Raw genomic sequence first — 22,837 nt, forward strand, 5'->3', positions numbered from 1 at the left:
AGACTATATTGTCGAGCCAAGTTCTACATGAAATTTTCTTGTGGTATAGGGCCAAAGAACAGTACGAGTAGGGTGTAGTATATGAGCTGTCCAAAAGGCGCATCAAGCCGCTTCAGAAACATGCGTGTAAGTAGCAGGGGAGTGTCAAGTGTTTCAAGATGAGAAAATCGCAAAATTTAGTAGACATGCAAGCTAGAGTAGTATTATCCTGTAGCCCAGGTGAAATGATGGTGTTGGAGTTTGGTACAGGATGCTGATATTGATAAATTATGTGAAAGCGTCAGACTATTGAAGTGGGATTTGTTTAGAGTGTGAAAAGAAACCTGTTTCGGGAATGCGGTTTATGCGCAGTAAGTCGAAATACTGGAGGAGCTTGTTTCTGTGTTTGGTGGTAGGTTGAATAGGAATTCCACAATGGATACCTTGTGAGCTGTCAAAATAATAGGAGACTTTTACTAGCAAGGTTGACCATCGTGATTCGAACCGTCCATCTGTGAGAAGTCCAGGGCAAATATGGACTAGTGGGACTTCATCAATCATGTTGGCGTTGAATTGAGATCAGTCGACCACATAGTCAATCTCATCAAGTTTGCCAAATAGAGGCTTGGGACATCTAAACGAGTACATTAATGGAAAACGACATTGGGGAAAAAGGAAAGGTGGTATATGCAGTGGTGCTTGGGTTAATGTCCGAAGGCAGTATTGGAGTAGTTCTGAAGCAAAAGAATCCGCTCTTTCCGGGAAGGACGGAGGATCTACTATCGTTTCAGGCAATTGTAGTCAGCGATGTATATTGAGGCAATGGATAGAATGGGAATTTGTAGGTGTCTGCGAAGGATGGACGGGACATGGTCTAGGTGTACCACCAGGAAGCCATCTGAGACGCCAACACACACAGCGATTTCGTTCTATTCTGGTCATTGGTAGCCATAAGATAGGATCCAAGGAAATAATTGGACAACATAATGAAAGAAGTGTAGAGTTACGGCAGGAGCGATTTTGACAGAGATTGTCTTGTCGGAACTGTAACTGGATCTGTTTTAGAGTTCGCTTGTCTAGGGGTTCAAGGTGAGGTAGGCATTTTTTCCATAAAGGTGACTTTGAGAGTGCATACCATTGTGAATGACTATTAGAACGACGGATGTAGCACAATAAGCGAGAGAGCAGGGTATCTTCTGGAAGCGTAAAGGAGCGAAGAAGGAATTGAGATTGGAGAATGTAAGCACGCTTTTGCATGGAAGATAGTTTCGTAAGGTGAAGCACTATTTCATACACTTGCATCACTTTTAATCCTTTTACTCTTTGATGAGTTTTAAAAAAAATCACATCCACGTCACTAAAAGTCTAGAAAAAATAAAAAATTCCCTTTTCTATCCTATTTGATTCTTCATGGTGACCAACTCAGTAAACACTTGGTGGATGTTCCAAGACGCTACGGCGATTGCAGCCAAGCCATCCCCCTTGGTGATTTCTCCCATCAAGGGCATGCAATCAATACGCCGTTTCTTGGGCCCTGAACCCTAGTGGAAGAAGTGTTATCTAAGCAACTTGTCTTTCAATATTTAATGCTGGACATGTTGTTATGGTAGGCGACTGATACATTTCGTTATCTGACGATTACTAAGGCTACTTCAGCTCAAAAGGTTGCTATGTATTATTCAAGATAAGTACTAAGGATTTTTAGCGAGACTTTTTTCAATTACTAACTAGTATTACTTTTTGCTAGTACATCGCATAAAGCTATTTATTTGCTCTAAATATGAAAGAAGATCATTTTAAATGCATTGACCTCATGCTTAAGATAAAATACATATAATATAATGTCATTAAATGTGGGACAATAATCATTTATAGAGTATATATTGAATGTAAAGTCTCCGAGGAAAGCCAATGTCAACTTGAACAAATGGAAGATCGAAAAGTCATGACGGACGAGGGTCTCTCAGAACGATGAAATATGTTGATTCTGCTACCCAATCGAAAAAGGAAAGAAAAATTAAATTGGACATTTGAAGATAAATTGGCACAAGCGTAATTTAGCAGTGAATGTGAACTTGAAATAATTTTTTAAAACAAAATAAAGACTGCGATATAAGATACAAAAACTAAAAGTGTTAACTAATATAAAATGTGATATTGTAAAATTCTTACCGAATGCTCCAAAAGAAGACTTTTTTTGGTTGTCAGCTGTTGAGAGCGGCCATTGAAGTGAATGCCTTGTTTCTACTCTTAACATCCGTAGCAGGTTTCGTGTCGTCAGGGTTGGTACCAAGAGTGACAGCCGTAATAACTTAGGTGGCCTTCATGCTCCATGAGTGCCTGATATTCCAACTGACAGTTTAAGACATATAGTAGCAAGTGAGTTTACATTTGAATAGATGAAACTATGTACTTTGAAAGTTTGACAACTTACCACCACCAGTGACACTTGAAGCTGATTATGCGAGAAAACGCAAGAGATATCGAAAGCTCTTCATCTACAAATATACAATTCTTGAGTCAGTCCATATCTATATTGATTCACTTTTCAACTCATTTTCGGCGTTCCTCAATGCGTTCGAGAGTATTTCTGTTTTGCGATGAAGAATCGCACGTTTTACTGTTAGGTCGCAGTCGTGAAGCATGAAAGTTCCAACTGATGACTTCTTTAAACTGAAATCAGCGAAGACTTTGGGTCAAACTTTATACGGTACTTTCCCTTATTGCTTAGCGCTTTTGGTCAAAAAATTCAATATGATATTTGTAAGGATTTTCTGCTGATTTTGTTGGTTTCTTTTTCGTAGATGTTCCATTCAAGAGCTTCTTTGAGGCTTTTTGCCCAGCTCTGTGTTGTAAGTTCTGCAATTCAAGCGTGTCTAGCAGATGCTGCAGCACTCAGGAACTTCATTCGAAGACAATAAGGAAATACAGATTTCTAATCATTTGAATAATTGCACTTTCTAGTAGGCTCCTTGCTCTCTGCAACAACATTTTTTTACATCTTCCATTTCTGTATCGAGTGTCGGTCTGCAGGGTCAAGATCGATCATTATTCGTGTCCTTTTGTATTGTGTTGAAGTCATAGGAGTTTCAGTGTTAGATGAATCGCTTCCTTCTTCCCAATTCATAGCCTGAGTTTCACATTCATCTAAAATCTTGCTTGACCATCTTTCATAAAAGAATTTAAGACTCATTTTGTATTTTTAAAATAGTTTAAAAAACAAGCATTAAAGAAATCCGTAATGACCTATAATCAATGCCGTCAATTGGGGAGATGATATCCGCCTTTTGGGGTTCATTTTTGAAAGGAATTATAAATACAACTGAAAAGCTCCTCTTCATTAACATTCACCAGTTAATAGTCAAACTTCAGTCACAAGCAATGCTAGCTTAACTGGCTTTTCTTTTTTAAGTTTCTAATAATCTACAATGACAATTTGAGTTGCAAGTTATTATGCACTTTGTGGTATTTGGGTTTTATAATACAAGAAAGTACCAAGTCAACCAACAAATATAAAAATAAGTGAGACTCAAAGTAGATTGTCTTTTATTCAAGTTAAAAATATGAGGGTATTTATACTTTTCTAATCACGGCTAAATATTAGTATTTACAGTATATGACAATTGATTATTAATCGATATTAGACGATGAGTTATTTATATGATTGGCATAGTTTAACATCTTTTTATCAAGAAGTAATTATTAATCCTGATCCAGGAACTTATCGGAATATTCTGAAGTGGATTGGGATTTTATTTGAAGTGGCATAATGCAATGTCCGACATTCCTAATTTGGAAGACCATTGTTCGTAGTGACTTACATTATTACTTTATTACATATGTAAATACCACATCCCTCCCTGCCAGATTGGGACAATCGTTTATTTATGTACGATTTCTTTTGCTTCGTCTCAAGTCGTTAATATCTATAGCTTTTCTTCTATTTTTATTATGGGTCTTGTCTATATATTTGGATAACTTATATTTATTATCCTGATTAACTTCGGTGTCTTTAACATAGAGTGATTTAAGTGACTCTGTGGCTTTATGTAAAACTCCCTTTTCATTATTGTGCTTATGTATCAAAGGTTTATTTTTTACGGGATCTTTCTTGAATTTATTTTGTGGATGTAATCCCATTCGTTTCATATTGTTCTCAATAGTAGAGGTATGGGTGATTTTATCAGGCGTAAGCCATGTGTCTTCATCCTTACTATACCCTTTCCTACGTACTTTGAACTCTCTGTTATTACCTCTACCTCTATGATCTACAATTCCTTCGATTTCATAAACCTCTTCATTGTCCTCATTTATATTATGCTGATCAATTGGTTTTAATTCGGAAGGAGTGTAGTCTCAAGACATTAATAATCCCATTTCGTCCTGAAGTACGTAGGATCCACCTCTGGTTTTACGAATCATTGTATATGGGCTATCATACACAGGATTTAGTGAACCAGTCATAGTGGGAACTTTAGCTATGACATGACTTCCTTCTTTGAAGTCATCAACCATTGTGTTATGCTTTTCAAATTGCTTTTTCATGTTTTCAACATATTTATCAGTTTTATCTTTAATGGCTGGGAAGACTACTTGATTCATATGATCAATTCTTTCCGATAATTCTTCATATGAGAGCAGTACGACTTTCTTTGGATCCTTTTTTCGGTAATCTTCGAATCCGTTCATTTTTCTCGCAAACATCAAAGAGAAAGGTGGAGTATTAAGCCTTTTAGATACTTTGTTATTTATAAATAACTGTACACTAGGTACACAAAAGTCCCAGTCTTGCCCTGTTCCTTACACTGATTTAGCAATAGCAATCTTAGCGGTCTTAACCCATCTTTCCGCACTGCCATTTGCTTGCGGATGATAAGGTGAGATAAGTCTGTGATCTATGCCCGTACTTTCAGTTAACAATTTCATTGTGACATTTTTAAATTCGGTTCCGTTGTCTGGTTGTAGAATACGCGGGTAACCAAAGTCACTAAAAACTTGGACAAGAATACCAACAATAATTTTGGCTTTCTTATTTGGTAAGCATCTTAGAATACAGAATCGTGTGCATATATCTAATAGCACCAATATGTATTTATTGTCATTCGGAGTTGTGGGTAATTCAGCTAAATCCATCGACCAGTGATCACCAGATAGATATGAATACACTGGTCTTAGAGGATGATACCCTTTTCTAGTTATATTATGCTTTTGACAAGCGACACATGATTTAACAAGTTCGACTGCGTCGACTATCATGTTTTTCCAGTGCAATCCGTCATTATATAATACTTTTACTATATTTTCAGCACCAAAGTGACCCATTAGGTGAGCTCTTAGCATAAGTTGCTTTCTCTCATTTTCAGGAGGAGCCATATAATCACACTGTTTATATTGTGCAGGTTTTTTTACTACAAATTTTTTATGTTTATTTGATCTTGTAGCTCTTGTTGCTGTATGTATAATGCCATTTTTAGTTCTAATATCCTGTTCACTCCCCCTCAGCATTTGATCCGTAGGAAAAAGGCGAGATAAATGGTCAGGTAATATGTTATCCATACCAGGAAGATGAATTACTTCAAATTGGTAATCAAGAATGGTATCAAACCAATTCATCATCATGGTATTTGCATATTTTTGTGTATGAAGATAGGTCAGAGCTTTATGATCCGTATAAAGTGTAAAAGGATTACCCCATAAAAATTTATGAAGCTCTTTGAGTGCAAATACGATTGCCAGAAGTTCTCTCTTCGTGGTACTATAATTTCTCTCGGACTTGGAAAGAGAACGTGCCATGAAACCAATATATTTTATTGTGGTCTTTTTCTTTCCTTTATCCTTTAAAACATTATCGTTTTTAACTACATCTGTAGAGTCAACATTAGATGTCAACTCCACATGTTCTTGATAAAGTACAGCACCAATACCGTAATTTGAAGCATCAGTTGCGACAAAAAATGGCTGTCTGAGATCAGGTTGACTTAATACCACATTGGAAAGTAGAACCTTCTTTATTGCCTCAAAATGAGTTTGATGCAAGGGTGCCCAATCCTTCTCAGTTATTATTTTGCTGTTACGAAGATGATCTAAAGGAGCAGTTAACATGGCTGCTTTAGGAATGTACTCGCGGAAATAGTTTACAACACCTAAGAATCGCTGAACATCCGTGCCACAGGTAGGTCTAGGCCATTCTTCAATATTTGTTAGCTTACGAGTATCTAACGAAGATCCTTTAGCAGAGATACAGAAACTGAGTGAATAAACACAGCTTTGTGCAAAATGACATTTATCGACGTTGAGAACGAGATTCACCCTAGTAAGCGCTTCTATAGCAGCTTTTACATGTACAACATGCTCTTCCATATTTTTCGACATTATAACAATATCGTCGATGAAAGTTCGTACAAAGGACATGCTTTTAAATATCTGCGTCATTACTCTTTGGAATGCGTTTGATAGAAACTTTATTCCAAAAGGAGCACCAACAAACATATATTGCTGACCGTTATGTGTAAATGCGGTCTTAGGTTAGTCTTCATCATGAACCTTAAAACGATGAAAAGCAGCAGTCAAACCTAAAGTAGTAAAGATTGAGGATCCAGATAATTCATGAAAAATATCCGTTATGAGAGGTATAGGAAATTTATCATTTGGCAATGAGCATTTATCTGTCGAGGATCTAAACATGGTCTTTTGCCAGTTTTATTTCCATTTGCATCCTTTTTATCAGCTAAAGTTAATGGAGAATTTCAGGCCATATTTACAGGAGCTTTTGTGATAGTACCATTGTTTAACCATTTATTGATGGTTTCATCCAAGACAGGTTTTAATTTATATGCTATGAGATATTGCTTATGATTTACAATTTTTCCTTTCTCCGTGGGTAAGTGGATTATGGATTCAGATACTGTATAGAATGCATCTTTGGGTATGTTCATATTTTCTGCAAGTAAAGGCTGAATTTTTTCTATGAACTGGGTTCGTTCGGATTCAGTGCCAGCAGGAGAGTTGTTGGGTTTAACAGTGTCATCAATTGAATAATCAAAGATGACTTCATTATCATCCCAATTATGAGCGACTCTAGTGAGAGCAATACCCAAATGACTTAAGATATCAAGGCCGAGAATGACATTACTTTTGTCATCTTCATTAAAATCCATAATCTCAAATGAATGATGGAAAGTCTTTCCGTTATACTTTAATTCAAGTGATTCAGTAATACCAATCCTTTTTACAACATTATCCTTTCCAGCTAAATTAATAAGACCAGTTTTATGATAGAATTTAACTTTATTTATTTCAATAAATTTTCTATTTATGACTGATATTTCTGCACCAGTGTCAATTAAACCAAGTGCTCTATTCGTCTGGATGATTATAGGAGTATATAAAGAAAAAGAATTGTGAGTCAACAAGTCATTTTTCTCTTGTTTTATTGCTCTTATGCACTTACCGAGTTGCATTTTATCCTCTAATTCGTCATCAGTACTAGATTTTTTGTTATTTGATTGTCTCTTGGCAAATTCATTCCATGACTTAGTAGAGGGATGATCAAATTTTCCTATATCTTGTTTTCGTTTTTCTATCTTCCTTACTGTGCTTTTATTCTTTTGGGCAAAGAATTCCATGCACTTATGTCCCTTGAACCATGTATCGTTACAATATAGACACTTTTTGGGATTGGAGGAGTCAGAAGAGCTTGAGGAGGTGAAGTGACTGTTGTAGAACAGAGTCTGATCATAACGGACATTGAATAATCACAACTAAAAGAAGTATATTAAAATTGATAAAAGATAATAATTTAAATCTTTATTAAATAAAATATATTCTTCTTCTTTTTATATAAAACTATCACTATTCGATTCATTCTATAAAATAAACATGAATAATAAATAAGTCATGATCTTTACTATTCATCATTTCTGTAAATGGATAATAATGGATCAGGTACCTAGTCAACTTTGATCTGACTGGAGGCATTTCATATAAATATATCTTTCCTCTCAATGAAGACGGGACAATTCTCCCAGATCAGTTAAAGAACAATAAGATCTATAAAAACAACGAATTAAAAATTTTCATAATCGATTCAGTGATCATTCTTCAATCAAACATGTCAATTATTGGATCTACTGAAGTGTTTTAAGTATTTAAAATAGACAAAGAAGAATTAACGAGACCGAACAATAGTTCTAAAGTCGAATTACTTTTATTAAAGAAAGATTCCAAGGCTATTTATATTAGTTTGAGCAAGACCTGAGATTAAATGACAAGAGATAGTTACGACCGATATGATTTGACATGTATAAGAAAAAGTTTATAAACTGATGTAAATAATCAACTGTTGAGATGAAAGTGAAACTTGGCTGTTCAGGGCAGTTGGTAATTATCAGGATCTATTCTTATTCAAACTCATTTGTAAAGATTTAGCTTAGAATGATAAGACTGTATCTTATTGACATGTCAAAACATGACATCTACGCTCATAACTACTCATTTACCCGCCAACTGGTAGAGGAATATAAATAGTAGACTTTGTAATAATTTCTTTTAAAAAATCAAGATTGTCTTAAATAAAGTTCAGTCTCAAAAAGTATTCTTTTGGTTTATCTTGTTATTTCTTTTACTTTACCAGAACATAACACATGCTACACAAAAACCTTATGAACGTCCAGTCACTCGATCTCAATCAATTCCGCCTAAAGAATCAATATATGTATTACCTGGTAGTGTGCAAGTCGGTCAAACAGACAACATGGATACCGAATGTTCTGTGGATCCCTCCTCATCCGTCACTCCAACGGATGAAGAGCCTAACAATCACATGATACAATACTATGAGTAATAAGTCTCAACGCTTATTACTACATATTGCTTCACTGAATTGTCACAGTTTGGTGAAGTCCAATAATCCAAAAAAACAATCACAATTTATACGATACTTACGCTCCTTAAAATTTGACATTATGACATTTCAAGAAACACATGTTTCAGATAACTCACTCCCTATAATCAATACTCAATTTCAAGCTCGCTATTCTTTGTGGACTCATCACTGTGGTATTGTCTCTTTCAGTCCTTCCTTCATATTCTCTGATAACTTGGCCCCCGAACAAGATCGGGTGATCCTTACAAAAGTCAAACATCCTTACAATGTCTTTGCGCCTGTTTTGCCAAATAAGAATTATGAGACAAAAACTAAAAGACGATAGTTGTGAAACTAAAGATTATATATGACTTTATTAATAAAAATATTGAGGGTATTTATACTTTTTGAATGTCTGGGTCTTTACCGCTATTTCAATTGATCGGTTAAAAGAATGATATGGAATATAAGGAAGGATAGTGAATAATCAATAGCCGCTGTCTACTTGACGAATCAAGGGACAATGAAGTAATTAAACTATTGATCTAACGATAATTATAGAATAGGATTGAACTGCCGTTGTTGTAATCAGGTTCCGATATAGTCTTTTAGAACGCTGGTAGGACAGCAGGGCAAGATTGGCTATTGCAGAATTCTCACGTTTATTATTAGAGATCTGGTTAGACTATAATTCTGTAGTATCCAAGTTTATCCATGAATGTTCACTTTATTAGTTATGTGGATACAACAATCATAATTAAAATAAAATAAAATATAAGTTTATTTAAATAAGATCATACAATCAATTCCAATTAAACATGTTCTTTTAGAATATGTATTGTATTCATGAGAGTTCTTTGATAAGAAGAAGTATCAACTAAAATAACCAAGTCCAATCTAATGTCAGGAATATTGCTAATCTTTCACATAATTGAAATAACGCGTAAAATAACGTTATTCAAATCAGTGAGGAATTCCCAGAATAAAAGATAATCTATGACAGACATACAAAAAAAACAAATGAAAAGTTTTCATAATCATAATTATAGATAATACTTGCTAAAGTACCTGAATATTAGAAGAACGATAACAATAGAAGATATCAAGCCACTCACTCAATAAGATATAAATACCTGCCTTCAATTAGAATAATTTTTACTTTAACTTAAACTGAAATAAAGATTAGTCTCAAAAAGTGCCCAAACTGTTTCTTGATCTTTGTTTTTACCTTTTCCTTTATTATTTAAACCATTATATAACAGTCCTTATGTTTTCAGCCATAGTAATCGAGTGTATCTTTGTATGTGGTTCCTAATATATCGGTATAGGTTTGCGAGCTCATATTACCACCAAAGATTTGACAAGCATAACCAACCTCTTTTGCTGTCATGCAACCCCACATCATCAGGGATCCGCCTCCGTACTTTACTGTCTGGTTTATATGGTGTGGTCTGCTTACTGCTCCATCTTCTTTTCAAGTGTAAGGGTTGCTGTCTGGCCCAAAGATGTTTATTTTTGTTTCGTCAGAAAAGATAACCTTCTTCCAGTCATCAACAGTCCATTTTTGATGCTTCTTGCACCAGCTAAGGCGGTTCTTTTGATGTTGGTCACTCAAGAATGGCTTGCTCTTCTTCATTGTAGCTTTAAAGCCAAATTCGTTCATCAGCCTTTTTGCTTGCCATTTGCTCACCGAACATCCAATTGACTTCAAATAAGAACATACATCAGAAATAGACTTTAAGGCACCAGATCTGAGCTTTAAACAAAGCGCATTGGTGCGGATATTCGGAGTATATTTTGACCTTCCGCCCTTAGGTCGGATATAGTCTGGTTTTAAGGTAGCCTTAAGCGACGTACAGTACGATCAGAGACCCCAGTTTTTGCAGCAATAGTTGTTATGGATTTGTTGTTATGTAGGCAAAGTTTGACGCTGTCAAGTTTACTAGAGCTAATTCTGCGAGGCATTTTAAGAAATTGAGAGTGGGAAAAGTTACGTAGTGAGAAATATTTTTAAAATGCAAGAAACTTTAGTGAATTTATATACACCTTACAGACTGAGACTAGGGCTACAAGATGATGTAACTTTCGTTTCACAACGTGTAATCCCTGTGATGTAATGATGAATAAAAGATGAATAACCACTTTGACGTAAATGCAACGTATTAGTCTATGGCAAATCATGCTATAAATGACTAGTGTATGACGTCAATTCAGGCAACAGTTTAGCATAAAATAAATTTCTCTATCTAACGGTAGTTAAATTACGTCAATGCTGCTAATATTCGTCGATTTATTCCATGTAAAGAGTTTTGTGTCCGGGTTTTGCAACGCACTGTATATGAATAACATTTTTTTCTTTTTTTCTTTTTAACTTTTCTTATTTCTTTGACCTTTTTTATATTTTCAACGTTTTTTATCTTTTTAATTTTTTTTATCTTTCTGACTTGACTCGGCTAATCTCTGTGTATCCTTATTGCCATTTTCGTTACATCATTTTTTGACTTCTTTGTCACAATAGATTCAATATAGGGATTCACAAGACGCAATCATCATTGGCACCACTATTGTAACTTGTTAGTACTTGGGATTTGGATTGTATTAAAGTGTTGTAGATTTGTTTAAAAAGAGGTTAGAAGCCTTGAATGACTAGAGTTTAGGTAACTTGATTGAACGTTTAACAGCTCTTTTGATAGAGTAAATTGTCTTTGAGTAGTGACCGCCAGATCTTTATAGATCAATAAGGTTAAGAGTAAAATTGTTTTATAAAAGATAAAAATAAAAGGGGTCTCTCTTGATTAGTGATAACTTAGGTATCAGATCAGAAAGAATAAGTAAAAATAAAAAGAAAAGAAAAGGTTATTGTGACCCAATAAGAAGAGATTGCTTTTTTTAAGCGTAAGAAGATTTGATTTCTTGAATTTATAGGATTTATTGGATGTCTGTTATTCTGGTTAAAAATATTCATCTTATTTATATAAAATATGGCGTGGCTTATTGTTTATGTTGTTTGCCATCTATGTCGAACGATATCAATGTCGCTGAACATCAAAATTTGTTTTTGTGATCATTGTAATTTTCTTTAATATATTGCTTGTTTGCGGGTTTAGTTTTTAAGTATGTAAGTCTTGTCGATAGTGACCACCAGATCTTGTTAATAGTAGATCAAACTTGTTAGAATAGGTTAAACTCTTGAGGTTTAGAAATAGGTTTACAATGAAGATTATTGACTTCAAGGGACTTCAGTATTTAAAATAGAACACAGACCAAAGGGTTTCAATTGAACGCTTGATGGATTTATTGTTTTATAAAATAAAGAAAATATAAAAAGAATATAAAATTCAAAAGTAAAGTGAAGTGAAGTGAAGTAAAAATAGGGATAAGATATAAGGGTATTTATATGTTTTTGGTTTTCAAGCAAAAGAGTTGATACTCCGTTTTCAAATAGGTTGTTACGCAAAAGTTCATTTTCTAACTGGTGTGATGATTGGATTGTGTAAGGTTTTTGTAGTATAAATAGGTTTGTACTGAATAAGTCTTGATATAAGATCAAAGGTTTAGATAGGATTTGATTCCAAAAAGAGTAATAGATTGAATATAAGTTCGCTTGTAATAAGTGACCACCAGATCTTGTTAAGTAGATCAAACTGTTTTGAGTAAAGTAAAATAAAAAAATAATATAATAGGGATTACAATGAAGTGTATATGCTTCAAGGGACTTCTTGTTCTTGATGTTAAGTAAAATAAAAGAAAAATAAAAGAAATTTACTTTTGAATGATATTTATTTGAAATAATCAAAAAGTAATATGAAGTAAGTAGAAACAAGGTTATGTAGAAACAAAAGTAAGTAAGAACAAAAGTAAGTAGGTAAAGTATAAGAAATATTGAAGTTATTTATATGTTTTTGGTTTTTCTGATTATATGCTGTTTTTGATGATTTTATGGATATTCTATATTTTTTTGTATTTTTCTGGATTTATCTGTATTCATACGTATTTGTTTGTATGTTCCTGGATTTAAACTAATTGGAGAGAGAAAAGTCGAATGCTGCCAAAGTTTGCTGCATTGTGTTACAGATGCCCGGGGTGGACAAAAGTTCGTCCTCGAACATTCTATGGCGTGGGACATGTACGTGGGCCCAAGAGTCTTCTTGCTTTATTACCTTTTTTAGGATTGGATCAATTCGGCCATCTATAAGAATGTCTTTTAATTGGTGATGCTTGGCGTTGAGGTATCTGTTGACACTAGCTTGTGTGGCATTAGGACGTTGGAATACGAAGTGGCTCCATCGATTGACTTGTGTCGCCAATTCTTCAATAGCTTTTTGTTTCTTCTTATGAGCACGTTTGAGATCTTGTTGTGCTTTCTTATATTCCGAATATGCTTCTAGGATGTATTCTTTTGTGATATTTGCGGCTTCCATATTACCTTTTTGCCAATCTTCTAGCAATAAATCATTTCATTCTTTGATACTTTGGTCGGAACAAGGATAATAAGGCAGTGGGTTATGTAAGGTGTTAATATGGGTAATGGTAGGTTGCAGTATTTCTTCAAAAGAGGTTGGAGTTGGCCAATCCATGATTTGCGCTTGCTCTTTTACCCTTTCTTGGATTGCTTTTGCAAAATGTATGGCACTATTATGAGTGGTGGGTTCCATTCCTTCATCAACTTCAAGAACTAGGCAATCAAATTCTTTGAAATCATCTTGACAACATTGTAACCATTGTTCAAGGGCAGTAACCAAAGCTTCGTATCCTTCTTGCTGATAATAGGTATGGAAGTAATCCTGCAACATGTTCTTGTAGTATTCATCAGGATCAGCAAAATCTTCTTTCTTGGGTGCATAGGGTCTCCACCAGGATCCCTTGTTATTTTTAGTGTATAAGTTTGCATTCATTTTCCTTTTCTTGAGTTTGTTTTCTTGGATAGATAGATAATTAATATTTTTTTTTGTAATATTTATATTATTTCAATGTTTTTGTGCTTGTGAAAAAAAATTTTTTTTTAACAAAATTTTAGTCAAAGAGTTCCTTTGTTTCATCATCTAAGACACTTGAAACGATCCGTTGATGTTCTGTTCTCCATTGGGTATTTGGTATCGAATAAGGTTTTAACCTATTCCCGTGTACTCTTCTAATTCTGGTGTCTTGTACTTCGGTATTTTTAATATGGTAAGTTCCTTTGCCTAAAACTTGGTGTATGATGTATGGTCCTTCCCATTTGTCTTGCAGTTTTCCAGACCATGAAGTTGATAAGTAGTCTTTATATAACAGCACGATATCACCTAATTTGAATGGTGGCTTTAATTCTTTCCTCTGGTCAAGGATCTTGTTTTCTATCGCCTTTTTTTGTGCATTCTGTGTGGCCTTTATTGCTTTGGCTGCTTGTTCCCTAATACGATTGAGACTATGCAACTGATGAGCGGTGCGATGAAATAAGATAGCTTCAAATTTTGGTGAGTTTCTCTCATGGATCAAGTGATTCATGTCAAATGGTGTTTTAGGTTCATATCCATATGTTAGATAGAACGGACTTTGCTTTGTAGTAGCTTGCTTCATTGACCTGTAGGCGAATAAGGTAGCGGGTAAATATTGGTCCCAGTCTTTCTTTTCTTCATCTGAACGTCGTTGTAGTATTTGTCCAAGTGTTTTATTGAATCGTTCTATAAGTCCATTACTCTGTGGATTGTATGGCGTGGTTGTTTTGTGTATACAGTAGGTGGAAAAAATGGTCCGGATGTTTTTAGAATATTCACAAATATTACCGTAGCTTTACCAAATCTCAATCAAATGAAACGAAACAAACATTATTTTGAAGCGAAAACATTACTTTATTTTTAGTAAAAATTTGATACGTCACACAACATTTCAAAGGGAGCCACAAGAGATCAAACATTTGAGCAACATCCGGACCATTTTTCCGGGTGCCTCATAAGATTTTAATTACCAAGATTGTTCAATGCCGCTGACTCAGAAGTCATCTCTTCCGTTTCAGATAATTAATAATACATTAGATTCATATTAATAATAAAAAAAAATATAAATATCTACATTTTTTTTGCTGATTTAGCATACGTTCGTCTTCTTCCGTTATTATTGCTGTTTTATATAAACATGGTTCGCTCTTTGCCTTTGGATGTACAAAATAACATCAAGTCCTTACTCAAATCTGGTCACCCTTACTCATCAATCATAGAACGAGTACCTGGAGTCAAGAAAAGCACCATCAATGACTATAAGCGAAGATGGTTTTCAAACATGAGGACCATTAAATCAGGCCGTAAGTCCGAAATTACTGCTACTACCAAGCCCTACATCAGACGGTCAGTCATAACAGGTAAATTAAAGACCGGGAAGGATGTACAACGATATTTATGTGATATTGGATGCGTAATTGGCTACTCTGCTTGCTTAAAACTTTTAAAATCAATAGGATTCCAGGCCCGCATCAAGAAGCACAAGCCGTTTTTAGAGGCTATTCATATGAAAAAGCGACTTACATGGGCCAATGACCACAAGGATTAGACAAAAGATGATTGGTGTTGTATGGTATTCTCTGACGAGACTAAGATAAACGTTTGGGGATCAGACGGTGTGAAATACTACCGGAAGAGACCAGATGACAAGCTCCGATTCCACCATCTTGACTTGACAGTAAAAGGAGGTGGAGGCAACGTTATGATGTGGGGTTGTATTACATACAATGGTCCTGGGTATGTTTGTCGTATTTATGATGGAACAATGAAGAAAGAGGATTATGTACATATATTGGATACAACGCTAATGGACACTCTAAATTACTACAATTATGATCCTAAAACCATTTACTTCCAGCAGGATAACGATCCAAAACATACGTCAAAGGTTGCAAAAGTTTGGTTTGAAGAAAACAACTTCGATAGCAAGTCTATTTATAGTTGGCTTGTTCAGAGCCCCGATCTACAACCAATTGAATACATTTGGCACCACCTGAAGTTAAAATTAAGTGCGTATGAAAGCAGAGCTAAAGGCGTTCATGAACTATGGGATCGAATTGAAGAACAATGGGCGACCTTTACAAAAGATGGTTGTAGAAAGTATATAGACAGTATGCCGGATAGAATCAAAGCTGTTATTCAAGCAAAAGGGGGATATACGGACTACTAACAGATATTAAGGGGCACCCGGAAAAATGGTCCGGATGTTGCTCAAATGTTTGATCTCTTGTGGCTCCCTTTGAAATGTTGTGTGACGTATCAAATTTTTACTAAAAATAAAGTAATGTTTTCGCTTCAAAATAATGTTTGTTTCGTTTCATTTGATTGAGATTTGGTAAAGCTACGGTAATATTTGTGAATATTCTAAAAACATCCGGACCATTTTTCCACCTACTGTAATTGAGTAGTTTCGGCAAACTTGTCGTATCAGATCACTGATAAAAGGTTTTCCATTATCCGAGACAATGATAGTTGGGCAACCATGTCTACAAATAATTTCTTCGTATAAGAATAACGCTATTTCCGATGCAGTTTGGAATCTCATTGGCCTGGCCTCTACATATTTTGTAAGGTAGTCAATTCCAGCAATTATATAACGATAGCCTGCTCTTGATGCTTGTACGTGCTTAACGTCTAGTGCTATACGATCAAAGGGCTTCGTCGATACTGGTACTGGATATAATTCTTCATTAAGACTTTTACTTCCATATACTTGGCATCGAGGGCATTTTTTGATGTATTCTTGTATATCTTGTGACATCTTTTCCCAGTAGTATCTTGTTGCAATTTTGTGTAGCGTATTATTATAAGCAAGATGTCCTCCTAAAGGATGTTGATGGTAGGTATGAATAATGTTTTCAGCCTCTTCCTTATTTAAAACTTTGCGAATGATCCCATTGGATGTGTTGTAGCGATATAAAGTATCTTTATATATTGTATAATTGATTGACTCTCTTTCAAGATATTTTATCATTTTTGCTGAAATATTGTCAGGAATCTTTAGTGTGAGTAAATATTGTTTCATCATTTTCATTTTTCTTCTTCCATTTTGTGTAACTTTGTTTTATGTTTTGTGGTGGTACGATTTTCGTATTGTTCTGTATTAAGGTTTTGATTGTTTATGTGTGTGTGTAATTTTTTTTTTCTGAATTTTTGTTTGTTTCAACTACCCCTCCCAGCCTCCTTGTAGCTTGTGAATTATATTTTATAAATGTGTACTGTGCAATTGTTGATTGTAATAGTATGTTCTTTTGTCGCTTAATAGCCTAATCTTGACAAGAAGTCGGCACTTTCGTTGACTCGTCCTGGTCGATACTTGATTTCGTACCCGTATTCTGCTAATATGGTAATCCATCTTGCTATAATACCAGTAGGATTGGTTGTATTTAGTAAGCCTTTTAATGCTGAATGATCTGTAATGATGGTGAATTTTCGTCCAAGAAGATAAGGTCTAAATTGTTTGACAGCCCAAATTACCGCTAAGCATTCTAACTTTGATACTCCATAATTGGTTTCACTTGACTTTAAGCTTCTACTTGCGTATATTATAGGATGCTCGTGACCATTGTCGTCTAACTGAGTTAAGATGCAACCAAGGCCAAGTCTAGAGGCGTCTGTCACAAGTATAAAATCCTTGTTGAAGTCTGGCCTTGCTAAAACTGGTGCCTGGGTTAATAATTTTTTCAGAAATTCAAAAGATTCAGTTGTCTTTGATGTATCCATCATTCATAACTCGATATGAAAACAGTATTAATAAGCTACATGTAAATGTACCCAATAGACAAGCTACAGGTTAATTCGGATAATCTTCATTAAGGATAAGATGCTGCGTAATTGCACGATTAAACTACATTAAATCCAGGAACTAAATCACAGTCAGCCGCAGTCAATCATATACGAGTATTCTATGACAAATATAACAATAGAAGAACACGTAACCCTTATCTATTTGTCATCAGCTATATCATACTCATTAATTATTAATCCATGACATGAAATATTATCCGTGTATGAAAAGTATAAATAGAGTACAATTTTCTTATTAAATAAAACAATCTCTTTATCGAGTCTCGTCCTCTCTTGTTCCTTTTTATTCTTGGATAAATCAGTCTTGCTAGTCCAGGGGATTCTTTTTGTTGTCTTGGTTTGATCATGCAGTGGGCGTGCTATTGCAGCAAAATTTTTTATAAATCTACGGTAATATGAGGCTAAACCTAGGAATCCTCTAATTTGGGTGAGCGTTTTGGGAACGGGATAATTTTGTATCTTTTCTATTTTGCTTGGGTCGGTCTGAATTCCTTCTTTAGTAACAATGTAACCAAGAAACTTGAGATGATCCTTGAAAAAGAAGCATTTTTCTGGATTGAGCTTTAGATTTCCCATTTTAATACAATTGAAAACATGTTCTAAGTGGACTAAGTGTTCGTGGCAGTTGTTTGAGTAAACATTTAGATCATCAATGTATGCTACCAGGCATTTGTTGATTAATGGTCTGAAGCAGAGATCAATGAGACGCTGGAAAGTTGCGGGTGAATTTACTAATCCCATGGGCAACGTGTTGTAATGATATACTCCGTATTTTGTGGTGAATGCTGTTAATTCCTTGCTACTTTCTTCCAAGGGTACTTGATGAAAACCAGCTCTCATATCAAGAGCGGAAAATACTTTAGCTTTTCCCAAAGTGTCTAATAAATCGTCGATTCTTGGCAAAGGGTATGAATCTTTTTTTGTTACAGCGTTTAACTTGCGATAATCAATTACCATACGGTATTCACCGTTTTTCTTTTTAACAAGGATTAACGGAGCAGCCCAAGGACTGTTTGATGGTGCGATTACTCCTAGCTTGCAATATTTATCCAATTCCTTTTGTAAATAATCAGATTCTATAGGACTAAGTCGATAGGGTCTATGACTAATAGGCTGAGTATTCCCTTCTATGATAATTTTGTGCTTCAAAATTGATGTGTAGCCAATGGTATTATTATCCCAATCAAATATTTCCTTGAATCTATACAGCAATTTTCGTAGTTTCTGATTCATTTCTTTTGATATATCTCCAACTTCCACTTTTGCATATGAGTCTTTGTCTATCATCTCTTCTTCATCACTTTCGGTTTCTGAGTTCTGATTATACTCCATAGTATATAAATCTGCTTCTTTGTTGAGTTGATACGCTTGTATGACTTCTTCATTTTGTAAATCAATCTTTTCAAGCTTTCCTATCTTTTCAAACGATTGTAGATGGATATCTTTCTTTGATCGGTTGTATAGATGTATTTCGATGCTCTTGTTGCTTAATACTATAGTGGCATTTAAGTCGAAATATCCCATTGCTTGAATAATGTCAGGGTTGGTTAGTTCAAAACTACACTACCTCAAAAAATTGTTCATTTTGAACCGCCTTTTACACATTTCGTACTGAATCTGCTTCGCATAATCCCCAGTCAGCGCTCAGCACAAACCATTATGAAACACTGCTTCTCAGCTATTTACTACACTGTAAGCATATCACGTGCTATGCGTAAATGCTGGAAAATATCCAATCAAAAATCAAAATCAAAATGAACAATTTTTTGGGTTTTTGTCGACATTTTTTATTTTATTAGCTAATAATTAATCTCACCGCCCTTTTCTTTTAAAACAAGTTGTAGTCTTTGCGGCATGCTGCATACTAACTGCTCGCAGTATTCCTTTGTAATTTCATTGTACCAAATATCTGCAACCCGTTCAAATAGTTCTTTCATACTTAAGAGTGCAGTTTCATAAGCATACAGCCGGACTTTTAAGTAATTCCATAAATTCTCTATAGGATTTAAGTCGGGTGAATATGCTGTCCAATCCAGTAGCTGCACCTTGTTATCTACGAACCATTTTTGTGTTAGTCTAGATGTATGCTTTGGATTGTTATCATGTTGAAATATAATGTCATCCTTTGACATATCGTATTCTTCTAATGAAGAGAGCATATCCTCCGTCATAATCTTGCAATCCAGCTCTGAATCTAAACCTCCGAGCACTTGAGTGATATATCCAACTCCATTTGCTGTCAAACAGCTCCAAAGTAGTATACTACTGCCTCCATGCTCATAAGTTTGGTTGGCGTTGTGATCCTGCAGAGGCCTTCCTTCTTGTACTCAAGTCTATTGTTTACCATCTGAACCCAAGCGATTGATTTTTGTTTCGTCGCTAAAGACTACTCCATTCCAGGCTTCCTCTGTCCAACCTATATGCTTCTTGGCAAACTGAAGGAGCGCCTTTTGGGAAGAATGCGTTAAAGGAAGAGTTGTTGGTTTTCGTCGAAATTGAAATTTGGAGCTTTTAAGAAGGTTTCGCACGGTCTGGCTGCAAATATCCGAACCTAAGCCACTTAAGTCTCTGGCAGCGTGCTCTCCGGTCTTGTACACACCAGCATTGAACCTGCGCAATACAAGGCGCGCGTCGTATATGTTAAGTTTCTTGGGTTGACCTGCTTGCAATACGGAGTGATGGTCTACTTCTTTCGCAATGTTCGAAATAGACCCTTTAGAAACATGTAACTCGTTGCTGATAGCATCGTACGACTTTCCTCTTCTTAAAGCAGAAATAATTGCATTTCGTTGGGTTTCTGAAATTTCGCAATTTACCATTACTTGAAATGTCGAGATGGAGCAATGAGAGATTACAATGGGAAAGCAAAAAAAACCAAAATCGACCAGGGCTGCCTTGGAATAGCAGAAGTAGTCACGGGTAAAAATTATGATAGCAGTCACGAGTTAGTCCTATGTTATTTGGGAACATAGGCGTAAATTTAGTTCATATTCAAAAAAACCCAAAAAATTGTTCATTTTGATTTTGATTTTTGATTGGATATTTTCCAGCATTTACGCATAGCACGTGATATGCTTACAGTGTAGTAAATAGCTGAGAAGCAGTGTTTCATAATGGTTTGTGCTGAGCGCTGACTGGGGATTATGCGAAGCAGATTCAGTACGAAATGTGTAAAAGGCGGTTCAAAATGAACAATTTTTTGAGGTAGTGTATAAGTGACTGACTTTGACTGTCCAGGTGGTTTTTTAAGCTGAAATGTACTTGACGTATAGGCTTTTAAAATCATCCCTTCCTTTGGAGCACGAATGATTTGATCATTGTTATTTGTTATTATCTCAATCTCTTGGTCAGATTCTTTTTCCAATACTAATAATGATTGATCATTGTCTTCTTCTTGATGCTCTCTGTCAGATAGTTCATCTTCAGCACTGTAAATATCTTCATCACTATGTTCTATTGATTCCTCCTCCGAACTGTATTCCTCTTCAGTGCTTTCATCGGCTTCTTCTTCAAAATGGACATGTTTTGAATTGGAATTAGTTTGACTGACTGGATGCTTGTATGTTTGCGTATAAGTCGTAATTTTTGGTATTTTTTCTTGCTTGCGTAAGAAGGTAATAGGCAATTCGGCTTTTTGATTCTTGTATGATACTTTCAAAGATTCGCTATTAAAATCAATCTTCGCTTTAGCTCTAATTAACCAATTGTTTCCAAGGATGAAGTGGGTGGGACATAAAGGTAATACTTCTACTGTACAAGGTATAATCATGTTTTCTTTTACTTCTACTGGTACATCGTAGATAACTCCTAATCCTGCTTGTTTTGTTCCATTTCCCATAGTAAATATAGTTTCGGAGGCAGCATCTATAGAGAGTCCTAATTTATCAGCTAAAGCTTTCGACATACAAGTCTTTGCTGCTCCACAGTCGATTAACGTTCTAATCCTATGATCTCCGATAGTAGTTTTTGAATATACAGCGGTAGTGTTAAATTCATCGTCTTCAATTATTGCAACCGTTTGCTGAGAATCTTGATTTTTAGTAGCAGTTCTTCTAGTTCTACAAAAACCAGCTAACTGTCTACGGTATTTAGGGACATCATTGATCAGGTCTCTAAATGTAGCGTTGGCAGGTCGGTCTAATATGTCAGTAGCGATATCATAGGATGGAATTGGCTGTGTTCTTTTGGGCTGTTTCTTTTTGATAGGTTCAATAGGTAAATCAGTTTCCATTTCTATATCTTGATTTGTATGTGTTTGATTGTTATTTGAAGGTTTGATTTCTTCCAAACGACTTCTAGTAGTAACGCGCTTGGTAACAACTGATGGCTTGGCTGTTTTCTTTTGAGCAGTGGTACGTGTTTTAGTATAAGGAACAGCTCTGGTAACCTCTGGTGGTTTATATGGTCTGATGGCAGTATATAACTCTTTCTCGTTTCTATTCTCATTTTCTGTTAGGATGGCATTTAAATGTTGTGTTTGTTTTTGTAGTTGTTGCTTAGATTGGTTAATGGATTTTGTTGGTTTTTGGGTATTCGATTGACCATTGCTTTCGTTATTAAAAACAATCGACCCATCTAGTTTTTTGGAGTTTGACCTTGTAAATGTTGTTGTTGAGGAGCTGTATTATTATGATCATTATTGGGTTGGCTACGGCTTTGATTATTGTACTCGGTTCTTCCATATCCATTATCATAACTGTTCCTGTATCTAGTATTGTATACATTGTAGCCATTATTATGATTATTATTATAGCCATTATTGTTATAGTGGTTATAACTATGATTGCTGTTATTGTTATTGTTATATCTTGGGTAGTTGTCCTTGCCGTTAGAATTAACATTATTGTAACTATTGTAGTTGTTGCGAGCGTTGCGGTTGTATGGTCGATTTTGTTGATCATGCAGATTCAATTCGTTGCGAATGGCTTTTTGAATCATGTTAAGAATCTCTTGCTGATCATTGAAATGAGAATGACCGTGATGATGTCTTGTTGAGTGATTATCATAATATTGGATGCCATTAGGATAACCTACTACATCCATTGTTGACAACTGATTAATTCCTGTTGTAATATTGGCATTAGTAGCTAAGTTTCCAGATGATCTACCAATTATTTGAGTACCACTGACTGGCAAAATCTGAGCAGGTCTTTCATCAATGTCTACAAGTTCAACATTATGGTTGTTTGCATTGTACCGATTAATATGTGCGTTG

At 35.1% G+C, this 22,837-nt stretch overlaps 10 protein-coding genes across 10 annotated transcripts; 3 read left to right on the forward strand and 7 right to left on the reverse strand.

Moving 5' to 3' along the window:
- Positions 1-120: 120 nt before the first annotated feature.
- Positions 121-1,003, forward strand: RO3G_05408 (uncharacterized protein; the record flags this gene model as incomplete). Its single annotated transcript, XM_067659998.1, has 3 exons — positions 121-126; positions 309-350; positions 575-1,003. 3 exons carry the CDS (start codon positions 121-123, stop codon positions 1,001-1,003), a joined length of 477 nt encoding a protein of 158 aa, XP_067516099.1.
- Positions 1,004-2,883: 1,880 nt separating this feature from the next.
- Positions 2,884-3,172, reverse strand: RO3G_05409 (uncharacterized protein; the record flags this gene model as incomplete). Its single annotated transcript, XM_067659999.1, has 2 exons — positions 2,884-2,914; positions 2,979-3,172. 2 exons carry the CDS (start codon positions 3,170-3,172, stop codon positions 2,884-2,886), a joined length of 225 nt encoding a protein of 74 aa, XP_067516100.1.
- Positions 3,173-4,335: 1,163 nt separating this feature from the next.
- RO3G_05410 (uncharacterized protein) lies at positions 4,336-6,351 on the reverse strand (the record flags this gene model as incomplete). The annotated part of the gene is made up of 2 exons (XM_067660000.1): positions 4,336-4,708; positions 4,784-6,351. 2 exons carry the CDS (start codon positions 6,349-6,351, stop codon positions 4,336-4,338), a joined length of 1,941 nt encoding a protein of 646 aa, XP_067516101.1.
- Positions 6,352-6,725: 374 nt separating this feature from the next.
- On the reverse strand, positions 6,726-7,439 carry RO3G_05411 (uncharacterized protein; the record flags this gene model as incomplete). Its single annotated transcript, XM_067660001.1, has 2 exons — positions 6,726-7,264; positions 7,430-7,439. 2 exons carry the CDS (start codon positions 7,437-7,439, stop codon positions 6,726-6,728), a joined length of 549 nt encoding a protein of 182 aa, XP_067516102.1.
- A 997-nt stretch (positions 7,440-8,436) lies between these two features.
- On the forward strand, positions 8,437-8,821 carry RO3G_05412 (uncharacterized protein; the record flags this gene model as incomplete). The annotated part of the gene is made up of 2 exons (XM_067660002.1): positions 8,437-8,487; positions 8,612-8,821. The coding sequence occupies 2 exons, from the start codon at positions 8,437-8,439 to the stop codon at positions 8,819-8,821; spliced, it is 261 nt and encodes an 86-aa protein (XP_067516103.1).
- Positions 8,822-10,316: 1,495 nt separating this feature from the next.
- On the reverse strand, positions 10,317-10,478 carry RO3G_05413 (uncharacterized protein; the record flags this gene model as incomplete). The annotated part of the gene is made up of 1 exon (XM_067660003.1): positions 10,317-10,478. The coding sequence occupies one exon, from the start codon at positions 10,476-10,478 to the stop codon at positions 10,317-10,319; it is 162 nt and encodes a 53-aa protein (XP_067516104.1).
- Positions 10,479-13,299: 2,821 nt separating this feature from the next.
- Positions 13,300-13,737, reverse strand: RO3G_05414 (uncharacterized protein; the record flags this gene model as incomplete). The annotated part of the gene is made up of 1 exon (XM_067660004.1): positions 13,300-13,737. The coding sequence occupies one exon, from the start codon at positions 13,735-13,737 to the stop codon at positions 13,300-13,302; it is 438 nt and encodes a 145-aa protein (XP_067516105.1).
- Positions 13,738-14,953: 1,216 nt separating this feature from the next.
- On the forward strand, positions 14,954-15,364 carry RO3G_05415 (uncharacterized protein; the record flags this gene model as incomplete). Its single annotated transcript, XM_067660005.1, has 2 exons — positions 14,954-15,176; positions 15,273-15,364. 2 exons carry the CDS (start codon positions 14,954-14,956, stop codon positions 15,362-15,364), a joined length of 315 nt encoding a protein of 104 aa, XP_067516106.1.
- Positions 15,365-17,965: 2,601 nt separating this feature from the next.
- RO3G_05416 (uncharacterized protein) lies at positions 17,966-19,146 on the reverse strand (the record flags this gene model as incomplete). Its single annotated transcript, XM_067660006.1, has 2 exons — positions 17,966-18,007; positions 18,355-19,146. 2 exons carry the CDS (start codon positions 19,144-19,146, stop codon positions 17,966-17,968), a joined length of 834 nt encoding a protein of 277 aa, XP_067516107.1.
- Positions 19,147-20,635: 1,489 nt separating this feature from the next.
- On the reverse strand, positions 20,636-22,665 carry RO3G_05417 (uncharacterized protein; the record flags this gene model as incomplete). The annotated part of the gene is made up of 2 exons (XM_067660007.1): positions 20,636-22,241; positions 22,292-22,665. 2 exons carry the CDS (start codon positions 22,663-22,665, stop codon positions 20,636-20,638), a joined length of 1,980 nt encoding a protein of 659 aa, XP_067516108.1.
- Positions 22,666-22,837: the final 172 nt, after the last annotated feature.

Source organism: Rhizopus delemar, genomic scaffold, assembly GCF_000149305.1.
Source record: "Rhizopus delemar RA 99-880 supercont3.3 genomic scaffold, whole genome shotgun sequence".
Taxonomy (NCBI): Eukaryota; Fungi; Mucoromycota; class Mucoromycetes; order Mucorales; family Rhizopodaceae; genus Rhizopus; species Rhizopus delemar.